The 14612-nt window shown below is 39.5% G+C and overlaps 1 protein-coding gene across 1 annotated transcript in view; it reads left to right on the top strand.

The window, feature by feature from the left end:
• The window catches only part of APBA1 (amyloid beta precursor protein binding family A member 1), a 98696-nt gene that overhangs the window by 48516 nt on the left and 35568 nt on the right, over positions 1–14612 (top strand). Inside the window, exon 2 of the mRNA XM_075527514.1 lies at positions 10633–11837. Within this exon, the coding sequence (XP_075383629.1) occupies positions 10686–11837 (1152 nt within the window). The 5' untranslated portion in view covers positions 10633–10685. The remainder of the gene's footprint in view (positions 1–10632; positions 11838–14612) is intronic.

A 14612-nucleotide genomic window follows, 5' to 3' on the forward strand; every position in this document is an offset into this window, starting at 1 on the left:
TACTATGTGAGCTAAAATGGTAACAGAAAATACAGTAGAAGAGAAAGCTGTCCATGTAGGGGGGAGAAAAAAGTTAATTTTAATCTCATGTAACCTACATCTGTGCATTCCTACTTCCTCCTCCTTTGCATCTGTTGTTTCATTCCATACTTTTTGTTTCTTGTGATTTTTACTTTTTTCCCGAGAACTGAAGTTATATAGATACAAGCTCAAATCTATTGAAGTACCATTTAATTCCAGGAATATTGCAGCTTGAAACCACTAAAATTTTATCTTTTTTGGGGGGTGGTGGCATGGTAACTTTGTAAGTTTTCAGCTGTGTCTGTAACTTCAAATGAAATCTCTTTGTTAGTGGGATTTTACTGTTTCTTCATGATGTTTTGGTAGCCTGCAGCCCTTACGTGCTCTTGCTTACCTAATTTCTGTGAATGGAAGCACATACAGGCTGAGATGTCTTGCTGTAACTCAGAAGGAAGAGACAAACTAGCTAATACTTAAAACCTTCTTCTCAATAATGTAATCCAGGCATACATCAAGTCCTTGAGAAAGAGCTTATGTTATGGCAGCTAGAAAGTGTTAATTCAGTTGTTTTGAATGGTGAGAAGTGGATGGAAAAGAGCTGATATGCCCACCATAATGAAATACTTTGGAATTTTAGTTACCTCATCTCTCCATCTTCCTCATTCTTCCCCAGTCTGAATAACATCACCACATCTTACATATTGCCCTTTTCAAGCCTTTCTAGAAAAAGTCATTGTCAAAAACCATGTACTAAAGCGTAAGTCTAATTGAAATAACAATTGAAATAAGAGCTGTTGGTTTTGAGGCTTTTATTTTTCTAGGATGAAGGCAGGGGAGAAATTGTAAAATCTGGTGTTTTCAATTGCTAGGTGTTACAGTTGCCAGGCAGTGGTACATTTTTAAGTACATGTTATACTATGAAAGGTAAGCAAGTTCTGTATCCCATCTATCCCAGTTTTCCAGCTTAACTCAGGTATAGCTCCTTTGAAACTTGTGAAATAAAATGAATTAAAGGAGGATCAGGTCTCTTACTTTTACGCTGTCTGAGCCATGTTTGGTTTTCATGAGGGAGTATCCTTAGCTTGAAGCTCTCACAAGTGCCTCAGAACAAATCCTTTTACTGATTGTCTGACAGAATCTAGGAAGGTACTGGAGTTTCAGCACCATTTCTGTCCGTTTCATTGAGTTGATCCTGTACTTTTGGATTTGGGTTTGGGAAGATAGGAAGCAGATTTTTAGATCAAGATGTGTTGCTCAGTTGTCTCGCTAACTACTAGGTTTTTTACAGATGCATTTAAGAAGTAAAAAAGTTATTGCTTAGGTGTCCTTGAGGCTTTCTTTTACCTCCACATGTGTACTATTCTGCTACTTCAGCCTTTTTTCTTTGAAACAATCTCTCCTGGAATCAGTATTCTGCAACTTGCTTCTCTCAGCTGAAGGAAGCTAATTAGACGAACAGACTAACTAGCCAGACTTTACTGTCTGTTGTTTAACTTGGTGTTCTTGAAAGCTTTATATATGCTGAAGAGCCTTCTCTCATGTTCTAGCAGACCCTTCTTCTTTTCTTGAAGTGGTCTCCAAATGTTTCTGTGTACCTGACACAACCTGTGGCTTGAGTGCATTAAAGAATTCAAAAATCTAGAGTTTAACTCACTTGAAAACTTTGCTTTCCATAACAAAATTGGTAAACTTGATTTTCCCCAAGTGACTCAAAAGTTTCAACAGATGCAGAGTGTTCTCGATCTTGATTCTTGGCTGATATGTCTTCTGTCTCACTTATATGAAAGATATGTTGCATCAAGACTGTGCAACACCAAGAATACAGCTGAGTAAGATTGTCTCAACCAGAAAGATTGGATGAAGTCTTTATGTGTAGGCAGAGGAGGAAGATCCAAGGGCTTTTTGGACATGCTAGTTCTTACTCTTTCTGTGAGTGAAGCTTGAGGCATTCTTATTCATCCTGAAGACAGCCATGCCCAGCAGCTTACTGGATCGTATTTTTTAGCTCTGTCTACAGTTGTTCTGTATTACGGTATTAATGGCATCTGAAAGGAGATGGAACGGGTATTGGGCTTGCTGGGTCAATTTGGGGATTTTTTTGTAGCATAAATCTAATCCCTTTGCTTAAGTAGGGAGAAATACATAGTTTTCATTGCTATAAAAATGTCACTAGTGTAAAGATAACATCATTTGCATTCAGAATTCATCACCGGAGAGTCAGCGTTTTCCACTGTGCTCTCTGAGACAGTTCTGCCCTTTTACAGAGAGGAGAAAAAACGGTGAATTACAAACAACCGTATGTTCAGATTTGGTAAAGATTAATTTTTAATAATTGTACCTATAACAGAGATTGAAGCTAGTCTCACATTGTAATATTGATCTTAAATGTTCTTGTGCTTACATTGCTTATATACTATTTCAGTTTCTCTTTCTTCTTTGGAAATGGATTTTATTAGTAACCATGATATAAATACCAGAGTAACAATTCCAGTGGTCAAAATTTTAGATTATCTGGCTGCAAATTAAAGATGCAATCCATAATATACCCAGGAATAAAACCAGCAGTACCCTGTCAAGGAATCACAGCAGAGTGAAAGGGAACCCCAAATTTCCTTATCTTAGCTGTTCCAGGACTTTTACTTATGATGCTTAATCATTCTGGTTGATGACAGCAGTCAGATTTATTCCCTCAACCAATTACAGTCTGGGGTTTGTGATTTTTTTTTTTTAAGTGTCTTTGGTCTGGTGTGTCTAATTGTTGTACTTTACTGCAGAGGTTGCCTGTGGATCCTTGTCAAGATTTTTCTCTACTGCTTTTGGTTCATCTCTTCTGTTTGGGCCAGAATATCAGTTAACCTTCCTCTGACAGCAGATGGTTGGCTTCAGATACTCCCGGAGTCCAAACCTTCCTCTGACAGCAGATGGTTGGCGTCAGATACTCCCGGAGTCCATTGCCTCTGTTTTTTGTGCAGGCAGGACTTCAGTGTTAAAATGTGGTGGGAAGGGTCTGTTCCTTTTCTGATCAGAGTACTCTCTCTCTTCAGTGCCCTAAAGCGTTAAGAGGTCTGGTCTGTCTGCATTGAAGATTACTGAATGGTGTTTCTTGCTCAAGTTTAAATTTTAGTTTTGAATAAGATGGGAATTGGAAGGGGAGAAGAGTTAAATGTTTTTTGAGAGCTCTCTAACTCTGGTAATTCTAGATCTGTTTACTATTAACAAAAGTTTGGGGTTCTTTTATGTCAGGTGCAGGTTTCTCTCAGCTTCCCTTTCTTTTCATGGGGTCAGGGATGGGCCTGGAGGAAGGAAGCCCATGGGCAGGAAATGAAGGAGCTGTTTTGTTTTTTTTTTATCCTGTGTCTATTATGTTGGCTTCATCGTTGGCTGTGTGCTGGTCATGAGCTATTCAGTGTGCTCAGGTTCAATGGAACTGGAAACAGATATATATTTTTTTTTTCAGATGTTCAGTTTAATAATTAGGATGCCTCAAGCTAATTATTACTTTTCTAAAAAAAATTTTATTAACTGAAGACTTGCAAAATGCTGCTTCTTACCTGTTTTAAACCCATATTAAAAACAGGTAGAGGTGATTTGCATAGGCATTAAATAATTTCTGTTTTCAATAAGCTGTTAAATTTGTAAATATAGTAATTTACCTTTTTATTCCTAAAGTACTTTTCAAGTCTTATAAGTAGTTGTAAGGACATTTATCAGATAAATTGTCATTTTTTTTTAAACTGTTCTTCTGTAGTTTCACCACTTTATATGCTGCAGTAGATGAAATGGGAATGCGCTTTTGGAAGACCTGCAGCAAGGGTGAAGTTGTGTTATCAAAACAAAAAGTTCAAAACCAAAAGTAGGTACCTAGAATTAAAAAATGGAGAGTTAGTTAAAAATGCTTTTGAGCAAAAACATGGTGTGATCCTAGTACTCTGTTACCCAGGGAGTAATGACATTTCCAGTCTCCACAAGAGTTGTGTGACTGGTTCAGGTTTCTTTAGTTATGATGTCAATTCAATTTAAAGAGATATTTAGCAGCTGATGTAAACAATTTTTAAAGTGGAAGCAGAAATTCAAATTAATTCCTTGTAATCACAGGGTTAGTCTGAGATGATGTGGTTTAGGAAGTCGGTGCTGACACATGTTCCGCCTTTCCGCCACAGAATTTTGTACCCTGGTGAGAGCCAAAGTAGATTTAGACACAGTGGGAAACTGAAATCTAATGTATGATTTGCCTTTGAGTTACTCAGGTGCACACTGTGGCTTAATCCAATTCACTTCCATTCCAGTGTGGCTTGTGTATTCCGTGCGTTATTGTTCCATATGGATCTCTGGTGTTAATAGCATAATGTTTACTTGTGTTATGTATGGGGAAGTTTACAACTACTCATCTCTAAACAACAGATGTAATTATGTCTTCTCAAGAATTTGTAGCTTTTGTTTATTTTTCTCCTGCAGACTTAAATCCCTTGACGGTCCTGTTCTAGTAGCTCAGTGGTTCTTTGGTCATAAATTCATGGTTTTGTATTTTTTTCCTCTGTTGTGCCCAAAATTTGACTTCTTGTGTGCTTTAAGTTGTGGAGAAACCTGAATGGTAAGCCACTGACTGAGTCTTGTGCCACAGTGCTTAATCTTTGGGTAGTTGTAGTTCTCGTTAGGCACAGGACTTCTTCTAGGTGCCATGGCCAAGCTGATGTTGTAAGCATGGGCTGGTGTACAACTCTCTTTTATTTTAATAACAGTATCAGTATTTCCTTACTTTTTATTAGGAATCTGTGTACTCTTTTTGACTAGTTGTGGTCAGAAAAGACTGATGCAGGTAAAAGCTACCCCCTTTTGAAATTTACATACCTTACTAGAAAACAAAAGGCTTTTCTGTTGAACACTGAGTACTGCATGTTTTAAACTTTGCTCCTGCTGAGTTCAGAAGCAGACCTGGGACTCAGAAGTGGAAGCTTCCAAGGTTATTATGAACAAAATTGGAGTAAAAGACTTTGCAGAAAATACTAAAGGCAAATTATAGTATTGAAACTAATGTGTTTAACTTGTTTAAAATATTACAGTGATACAAGGATTCCACAAGCACTTGTAGAAAATTTTGTGTGCAGAGCAATATTGTGCATGCAGCTTTTCTGCTTTACAATTACAATATTATGAGTGCTCAAAGTTGTTCAGCCTCATTGGTATGAACCAATGTGTGTATCTGGTGGGGTGTTAATGTCACTTTCCAGGTGCTGCTTTCACTGGCTGGCAAGAAACATATGTTTCACAGCTTTTTTTTGTTTAAAGCTGGTGTTGGATAAGCTTACTTAGCACATGGCAGCAGAAGCAATCAGGTTTCCCAAGCAGGTTACAGTTCAGAAAAGAGAGAGTCGTCTAACACAGGAGAAGTGGGGAATTCTCTCTAAGGGGGCATTTTATACCATAGGAGCTCTTTTAAAAAAAAAGAAAAGATTTTGAAGACTTGTCTCAAAGACATATGTTTCCTAAAAGACTATGTTGGTTTTTTGGAAGGTAGCTTGTGTTCATATGTCTTGTTGAGATAACTGTCTGTACAAGTGAAAGATTGGTGTATTGCTGGAGCCTGGAAAAACATAGGTGCTTTGTGAAATTCCTCAGAGAATGTGCCAAGACAGCTTGCATTTGGGGTGGGATGCCTTTGCAAATTCAGTCAGAGGTCTCTCTGCTTCTAGTGTGACTTGGAGTTCTGGGTAAATATGTTCAAAGAATAGCTATTTTTTATGGAAGACATGGGCAAATATGTCCCAAATTTTTTTGGGAAGACAAAACTGTATTTGCTTACACGCTCAACTGGCATACTAACCTTTCTCTTGCAAAAGTTCTGTAAAATAAGAGGAGACAGTTATGCTTCTTATAAATGAAAAGATTAATTGAAAAAATGTATATATGTAAATACCCCTCGCAGTGATATAGGCTGGGGCTGGTGGGGCTGAGGAGCAGCTCTGAGGCACAGCCCAGGCAGCAAAAAAGGGGACAGTGGTGTCTGGGGCGGTGTGAGCAGGACACGGGCGAGAGCCACGGGAAGGCAGGGACTGTCCCCTCTGCTCAGCGCCTGTCAGACCCCGCCTGGGTACCGCCTCCAGTTTGGGTCCCCAACCCAGGAATGACACTGACAAACTGGAGGGAGGTGAGGGGAGGCCACTGAGATGGTGGGGCTGGAGCCCTTGCCCTGTGAGGAGAGGCTGCGGGACTGGGGCTGGTTTAGCTGGGAGGAGGGATGGCTTCAGGGTCACCCAACAACAGCCCAGGGGGTGGAGGAGATGCAGCCAGGCTCTTCACAGTGGTGTGTGGCAGGAGGGTGGGTTAGAGACAGCTGGCAAATGCTGAAACAGGGGAAATTCAAACTGACTATAAGAAAGAAATATTTTCCCCACAAGGACAGCCCAGCAGTGGAGCTGGGGTCCAGACAGCTTGTGTCATCTCCAGCCTTGGAGGTTACCAAACCCCAGCTGGATAAGGCCCTGAGCAGCCTGGTCTGCGCTCAGAGCTGGCTGTACTTTGGGAAGGGTTTGGAGACCTCCTGTGGTCCCTTCCTTACTGACCTATCCTGTTATCCTATGTGTGACAAAAAACTGTATATATGTGTGTGTGGGTGTAGTCTTGGTTCCACATGGCACACAGTTTGTTTTGAGACAGTAACAATAGTATACAGACCTATTGAGAGTGTGATCTTTTATTCCAAAAAGTCAGGATTAGACTGTGGAAGTATGATGCGTAGGGCTCTTATAAAGTAAACTCTAAAAGGCATATTTGGAATAATAAAAAAAAGCTTCATTTCTGCCTGCATGCACAAGAAAGCAAACAATTATACATCTGGACTTGGGAAACAAATAACAAACCAAATTGGAATCTGAACAGTCACATTTTCACCTTTTTTTATTGTATGTCTTTTCATGAGTAGCACTGGGCATGGATGTTGTGGTCTTGCTCCGAGATGGTAGTATCCCCTCTGGTGGTGTTTTAAATACTTCTTTTTTTAATATAAAGTAGCAGGAAAAAAGTCCTTAAACTTCCAACTTTTTCTTTATGTTGCTTGAGAAATATGTGGAGATGTTTAATTTTTCTTCTTTACAGGCAGGAAGGTAGTTTAACCTTCAGCAAAGAGCTAGTTGCAGTAGTAAGCAACCTCTGATTTCTCTATTTTGGAGACAGATTCATCCATCAAGTCCTGAGTGCAAAGCTAAGAGTGCTTACAGAGCACTTTCCCATATATGTTTGATTACTGGTGCACAGCTGCTGTTCTGGGTAATTAATGTGCGAGTATAATATCTTTCAGATGGGTGCTGTGTCTTTATTTCCAAGGTCAGATGACCTCTTGTGCTTATATTCTCTTCTGTCTATGGCATTTTATGTAGGTTATTGATTTTTGTTTGCTTGCTGGAAATAAAGTGCTTTATGAAGGCCTGGTGAGAAAAATCAGGCAAATCTTGTATTTGCTTGAGGGAAATGCTACTAAGAATAAAAAAATGTGGGGTTTAGTAGTCTTCCAGCTACCATGTATGAAAAAGGATTTAGTGCTTCTAACCTCCAACCTTAATAGGTGGTTCTTTAAATTACTGTCGTAAAGACTGATGGTTAAACAGTCAAAGAAACATACTTGACTTAGAAGCTTACTTTTCGTTGAAGGTTATTGGGGCTTAGGTGACCTAAGGACATTTATTCAGATCTACAATTTTATAAGTAAACTTACCTTCTTTTCTAACAATTACAATTTCTCTTTTTTTGAAAATTTCAAAATACATTTGAAAATAATATTTTATTATTTGCAAAATTAAAAAGTGAAATGCACTTTAAATTATTGGAGGAAGGGCAAACAGAAGAGGACCTTTTTCAGTAAAAAGCTTTGAGTGAAGCTTAAAGTTTCCTCCTCATCCCCTCAAAAGACACAACCTTGAAAATTTCAGGATGTCAATATTTGAAATTAACCTGAGATCATTCTTCAAATGAGGGCAATTTCACAAGTGGAACTTTGGAAACTTTCAGTTTGTAAAAGGAAAATGTTGGGGCTCTCAGGTGGTTTTTAGCAATATTTTGTATGGTTTGTAATCTCTGTGGTTTGTTTCTCACAGCTAGACATGTCAGCGATGCTGTCTGTCCATAGTATGCACTGTGTTGCAAGCCTGTATTAAGGCTTGTAAAACAGAATCACATATTTTCAGATATTACCAGAACTTTTGGTGTTGTAAATATTATGGCATTTGATACCTTATTTGATTTGAGGTATAGGTAGTCTTCATGCAGTTGAATTTTGCCTTCTTTTCTAACTTAACGTGAGTCGGTTAAAGATGTGGCAGGATACATGTGATAAAGATTTCAGAAAGTTGGTCATCATCCCGTGTTCATGTGTAACTTCATTTCTTTCAACTAGTACTGCCCTTTTTCTGTGGGTGACCAATGACACTTAGGTGTGAGTCAGGGGCTATGTTGAATGCAACAGATTTAAGGTAGAATTTTTGAACAGTCCTCTATTTTAGCCTAATTCTGTCTATGTGCAAAGCAATGGAAATTTTATAACTGACTTCAATGGAGGCAGGAAATCCTGCTTGGGATGGACTTTTCAAAGAACTGTTATGCCTTGGCATCTTCACCCTTGTTTTTGTGGGCTTAAAATGGAAAGCTCTTCAATATTGTTGTTTTTTCTTTAAATAATATGTCACATGCTGTGGGGAGGAGAGTGGTTTGTTATTTCTAGCACACACCTGCATACACACCTGTATTCTGCCCATTCTTTCCTGATTTCTTGGAAGTCTTAGCTGGAAAAGACCTTACCTTGTCACTGAAGGCTTCTTACTAACACGACTTCTTTAGCTGGAAAAAAACAAACTGAGTTTTTTCATAGTTGTTTTGAAAAAGGATTCGTTTGTGTAGAACATGTTTACCTGTTAAGTTAATGTGATTTATTAGCTATTATTTTACAACTGAATTTTTGATATACTGTATGATGTACTATACATTTTTCTCCTGTGTGATCAGGGTGGGAAAGGCAAGTCTTAGAGCTTAAGCACAGCATGCTAGGTTTGCAAAAGCTATGTATGAGCTGTTTCTGAAAATGAAAAGATCTGTCTGGAACAAGGGCCAAGATGTATTTTGTTTCCTTTTTTTTTTAAGGACTCCTAAGTTTTAAAGGCTAAAACATTAGGTGTGACAAAGACAAGAAGTGTTTGCTGAGCTGGAAGCTGTAACCACTAGATTTCCCGTGGAAGTATAGCACAAGTAACTCCCACCTAGCCTTGCCTGCCTGTCAACTTTTCTAAATAGAGGGCAACTGACAATTATTGTTGCTTTCTCGTCACAGAAAGTTATTCCCACCGCTCTTTTGCACAGAGCTCATTTAGTCAGCAAAGTGTCACCTGGGCCTCCTTGCATCAGTTCAGTAGCTTTGGTTCAAGTTCTGTGTTACATTCACGTTAATTTTTTTAATTGGTAATTGACACATGGTTTTATAGATCCTTCAAGTTAGAAGTCTTCCAACAGGTACCTTTTCTTTTAGTACTTACCAGTAAGTCACAGGCTAGAGCTGCATTTTACTTATGGATATGTGGTTTGACTTAGGGACCTAAAAGGACATAAAATGTTCTTTTTATGACATTACATTTTAAAAACATAGGGCAAGGTTCAAAATAGCTGAAGCTGTTACATAAAAGTGAAACCTTCTGAGCTAGATAGGCCTGTTTGCTCTATGAAACTTGTAGAAGCTAATCTGTATTCTCATGGAGTTTTCTTGTTTCTATGGCCTGCATATTTACTATTATTGGCAGACCTCTCTAGTAACTATATAATCTTTTGAGATTTTTACTCAAAGTCAGCAAGGCTAAGATGCCTCACTAGTCTCAGTGTGGTTGTGGTTACGAATATTAGTAATGTCTTCTCCATGTTTTAGGAAAGGTGTTTGGTGCACAAGCCATCTGAAGTGATTATAGATACATTCCCTGAAGGTAACTATATCTAGCTGTCATGTACTTCTCCAGGGAGAAGGAACAGGTGCTTCAGATACCCTGAGAGTGCATTTTTATTTCTAAGGATTTTTTAAAAGTGTATAGGGTGACTAGCTTAGCTGAAGATGCCATACTGAAGAAGTGTAGTATGCATAGCTGTCATGTATCCGAGCAATTGCAGACTCCTGTGATGGGACTAAATCTGTCATTTCACATTACAGCATCCTTCCTTTGCACCGAGTTAGTGAGCTGTAGGGAGAACAGTGGAGCAAAGGTGGAATATTTCTGTCATATCTCTACCATGGTTGAGCCCCTGGCAAAAGTTAGCTTTTCTAACATGCGCCTGCCAACATCATCGAAATCCTGCAGCAGTCCATAGAAGCATCTCCAAGGAGTTGCTTGGAAATTATTCTTCCACAAAGAATTTGTCCATAGAAGTGACAAGTGCAGTCCCCAAGGGGATCGTTGTTGGTTGCTGCTGTTAGGGATCATTTGCATGGGAGGTCATACTGTTGTGCTGGCTGTTGTCTGACTTCAGAGCTGATGAGGTCAAACGTTTGTCTGCTGGGGAAGGAAGGGTACCTTTTGTTGCTTGTGTTTATTGCCTCCACTTTTTTTTTTAAGAGTAACGTCAGAGGTTTTTTTTGTTTCTTTCCAGCTGTGATAGACAAAATGTCAATAGAATAAGTGACCTACCCACCAGAACTTGCCATGAACCATTTGGCTGGACCGCCTGAGGGGGAAGTAAGTGAAGAGCCAGCAAATGGAGCAGTGAACGAGTCAGTGGAGGCTGACCTGGAGCACGCAGAGGTGGAAGAGGAACAGCGGTATGCAACTCGCTACCCAAGGCATACAAACAGCAGCCAAGGGGCCCTGTCTGGGCAGGAGGAGGAAGGGATGTTAGCTCGGTCAGCCAGCACTGAGAGTGGTTTCCACAATCACACAGATACTGCGGAAGGGGATGTGATAGCCACAGTGGAGGACAGTTACGATACAGAGAGAGTTCAGGAAAATGAGGATGAAAGCGCATATGCGGTGCAGTACAGGCCTGAGTCTGAGGAGTACACGGAGAATGCCGAGGCTGAGCATGGCGAGGCCATTCATAATCGAACATTGCCTAATCACTTACATTTCCATTCCATCGAACATGAGGAAGCCATGAATGCAGCCTACTCGGGTTATGTCTACACACATCGGCTCTTCCACCGAGGAGAGGATGAACAGTACGCTGAGCCTTACGCTGACTACGGACTGCAGGAGCATGTGTATGAGGAGATAGGAGATACGCCAGACCTCGATGTTAGGGAGGGGATCCAACAGTATGAGCGGGAAAGGGAGGAAGCCGATAATTACCGCAAGGAGGCACTTGGTGCCCGCCTTCACCATTATGATGAACGGTCTGACGGAGAGTCTGACAGCCCTGAGAAGGAGGCAGAATTTGCGCCCTACCCAAGAATGGATAGTTACGAACAAGAGGAGGACATTGATCAGATTGTAGCAGAGGTGAAGCAGAGCATGAGCTCCCAGAGCTTAGACAAGGCAGCTGAAGACATGCCAGAGGCGGAACAGAGTTTGGAGCATGGTCATGCTCTTGCTGGTGGTGGGCATGAAAGTAATGGCCAGCTCCCAGCTGGTTCTCGAGTTACATCCAGCTCGGTAGAATCTGTACAGAGGTACAGCAAGGAAAAGAGAGATGCAATTTCACTGGCCATCAAGGATATTAAAGAGGCTATTGAGGAAGTGAAGACAAGGACCATCCGTTCTCCTTATACCCCTGATGAACCTAAGGAGCCTATCTGGGTGATGAGGCAGGACATTAGTCCAACCAGGGACTCTGACGACCAGAGGCCACTAGATGGAGATGTGAGTATACAAAGCTTTCAGCTCTCAGGTTATGTATGTCTCATTTAATTGCGACATACATGGTGAAGGATGGTGCATTTTGTTCTTGTTCTGTGACTCATCCTACAGTAAAGTATGTAGTGCTTTGTCTGTTTTAAGTTTGTACTCTAGAGAGCATGTAAGAGGTAAGCATGTGCATTATCAGTGGGCCAAATTTTTCTTTATGAAGCACTACTGACCCCAGTTATACTATACAATAATTTGTCACATGAAGCTCTTTACTTGTTTCTTCTGAAACAAATGCTGTTACTTTTTTTTACTGCCATGAGGTATTTTAGAATAGCTACCGAACACTTTGTCTTCTATTATCTATCCTTGTGTGTTTCTCTTAATTCCAGGTTTCTAAGTTTCATTTTCTGTCACATAACAATCCTAACAGTTCCATCAGACATCTGTTAATATTCTTTATGATGGTATAATAGATCAGATTCATATTCCAGAAAAGTTGCAGGGTTTTTGTCCACTTGCAGGCTCTGGAAATGTGTTATGAACCTCAGAATATTACATTATTACTCTGAAGTGTATTCACTCTCCAGCAACCTAAGTATCAAAGGCCATGGTTTGGATTTACAGCATCAGCATTTCTGAAATTCTGTACTTAACTTGGATCAGAATCAGTTCACAGTTTGTAGTTCCAGCTGCCTGTATGATAATCTTTACTTGAAGTTTTATGGGTTTTCTGCATTTCTAATAAAATAAAGTCATAAACAACTGTTAACTGCATTAAATTTATGCCTGATACGAAAAGAGCTGGTAGGCTAAATTTACTGGCCAAAAATAGTCTATCATATGGACCCATGCTGTTACTTCAAGGATAACTGCACTGCAAACATCTGCTCCATCCTCTTTATTGCTGTGGAATGTTTTTTGTGACCTATGATTTTTTGGAAGAACACCGAAAATAGAACTTTTTATGTGTTGCTTGGTGTTTTAAGCTGAATTATTGTAACATTCTAGGAGTGCATCAGAACTATCCAAAACACCTCAGCCTCTGCAAAGGGAATTCAGATGGAGAAAAAAGATCACATGCCGTGTAGATCTGTGACAGGCTTCTGGTTTTTTATCTACCTTTAAAACGATGAAGGCTACTATTCTACAAATGGGAAGACATTTTTGGAGCATGGTGTTGTGAGTTGCTGAAAAAAACATGCAAGCTGATTGAGACATGTAGCTTCCAGATTTCATTTTTCCTTGAAAACTGTTGGAAACACACAGTGATGAGTATGTTTGGGTTGGTTTTTTGTTTCTTCATAGTTTCATTGAAAGTTTTTTTAAAAAAACCCCTATATTGCCAAAATTACTTCTACAAATACTTTAAAAATTACGGCTATTACAGAGTTGATTGGCAGTCACATGGAGAGCTAAAGCAATCTTCCCAGGTTATTCTATATGGGAGAACAATTATTTTTAACTTAACTTCTTTAAAAATTTCAAAAAGCTGTAATTATTTCTCTCCCCTTTTTCAAATAGATCACGTTACTCTTTTGCTGTACATTTTGTTGACCATTTTGTCTGTGTTTGTAAGTGCTCTCTTTGTCTGGTAGGATCAAAGAACTTCCTGTTGCTTCCTGATTGTCTGATTGTAACACCCAGTACCGTGATGGTCTCAGTGACATCAGGTTGGGGTTCCTAAGAGCACTGAGTCCTTCCTGAAGGTGCTCCAGCTGCTCTCCAAAGTCTTGCTGCACCTTGCAGAATTTAACTTTTCTAAGGTATGCTGGTAGGAGTCAGCCTGGTATGTTCATATAGGAAACAAAACAGGTGTTTCTGTTGGTCTGTATTTACATTAAGTATTGAAGTTCATAGGGGTTTCCATTTTGCACCAAAAGTTAATTTCTCATTCAATATTTTTGATAGCCTGTCAGATACGAATGTGACTAAGATTTTCAGTGCTGGCTGTAATCAAAACAGTGATGTATAATGACAGTGTATCTCAGTACAAAGATAAATGGTGGTTGTAGATGTGCAGACAGTCTGTGTTCTTGGAAAGAGGAAGTAAATTAAGCAAATAGTTTAGAAGATCTGTAGCAGACTGAGGGAAATACATGCTAGAGAAGAAGGCACTTGGGCCTGGGTGGGAATTTTGTTTTTCACTGAAGATGGGGTGTGTATTTGCTTTACTGGATTCTTTAATTCAGATGCCAACTCGTGAACAGTCTGGTTTCTTTCATAGAATTCCAAGAATTGCTTTCTTCATTCCTAGAATTGCTTAGCCGTACATTGGGCTAAATTAGGTTGTGTTGTCTAAGTGACCATGAGTGATCAATTGTAATAAAAATATAGTTGAAGCCCATTCATCTAAATGTAGATTTTTCTTCTGTCTCCCTTGAGAAAGAAACAGGATCTCAGACAGGAGCTTTTCAATGTAACCAGTATATGCCAGAGATGTTATTCAGTCTGGTTTGTAACATTGGCCTTGAAATAAGAAGGAATTCCATAAAGAGAGTGTTTCACCTTCAGGCAGACACCCTTTTCTTCCCCCACAAGTATCAAGGAGCTGCAGATAAGTGATGTAAATTGTGTGCTTTTATTACCTTCAGATATTTTCAGGACTACTTTGAAAATTGTCCCCACATTGTTTTTTAACAAAACCATTTGCTTTTAGAGATAGAACTTACTTGAAAATGTTTATAATCATTCTGTGTCGTTAATCATATAATATTTAAACTGGTAAGGCCTCTAGATCCAAATAGCAGTCACTTTTTATTTAGCTAGGAGCTCTCCATGAGAGAGCAA

Source organism: Mycteria americana, chromosome Z, assembly GCF_035582795.1.
Source record: "Mycteria americana isolate JAX WOST 10 ecotype Jacksonville Zoo and Gardens chromosome Z, USCA_MyAme_1.0, whole genome shotgun sequence".
NCBI lineage: Eukaryota > Metazoa > Chordata > Aves > Ciconiiformes > Ciconiidae > Mycteria > Mycteria americana.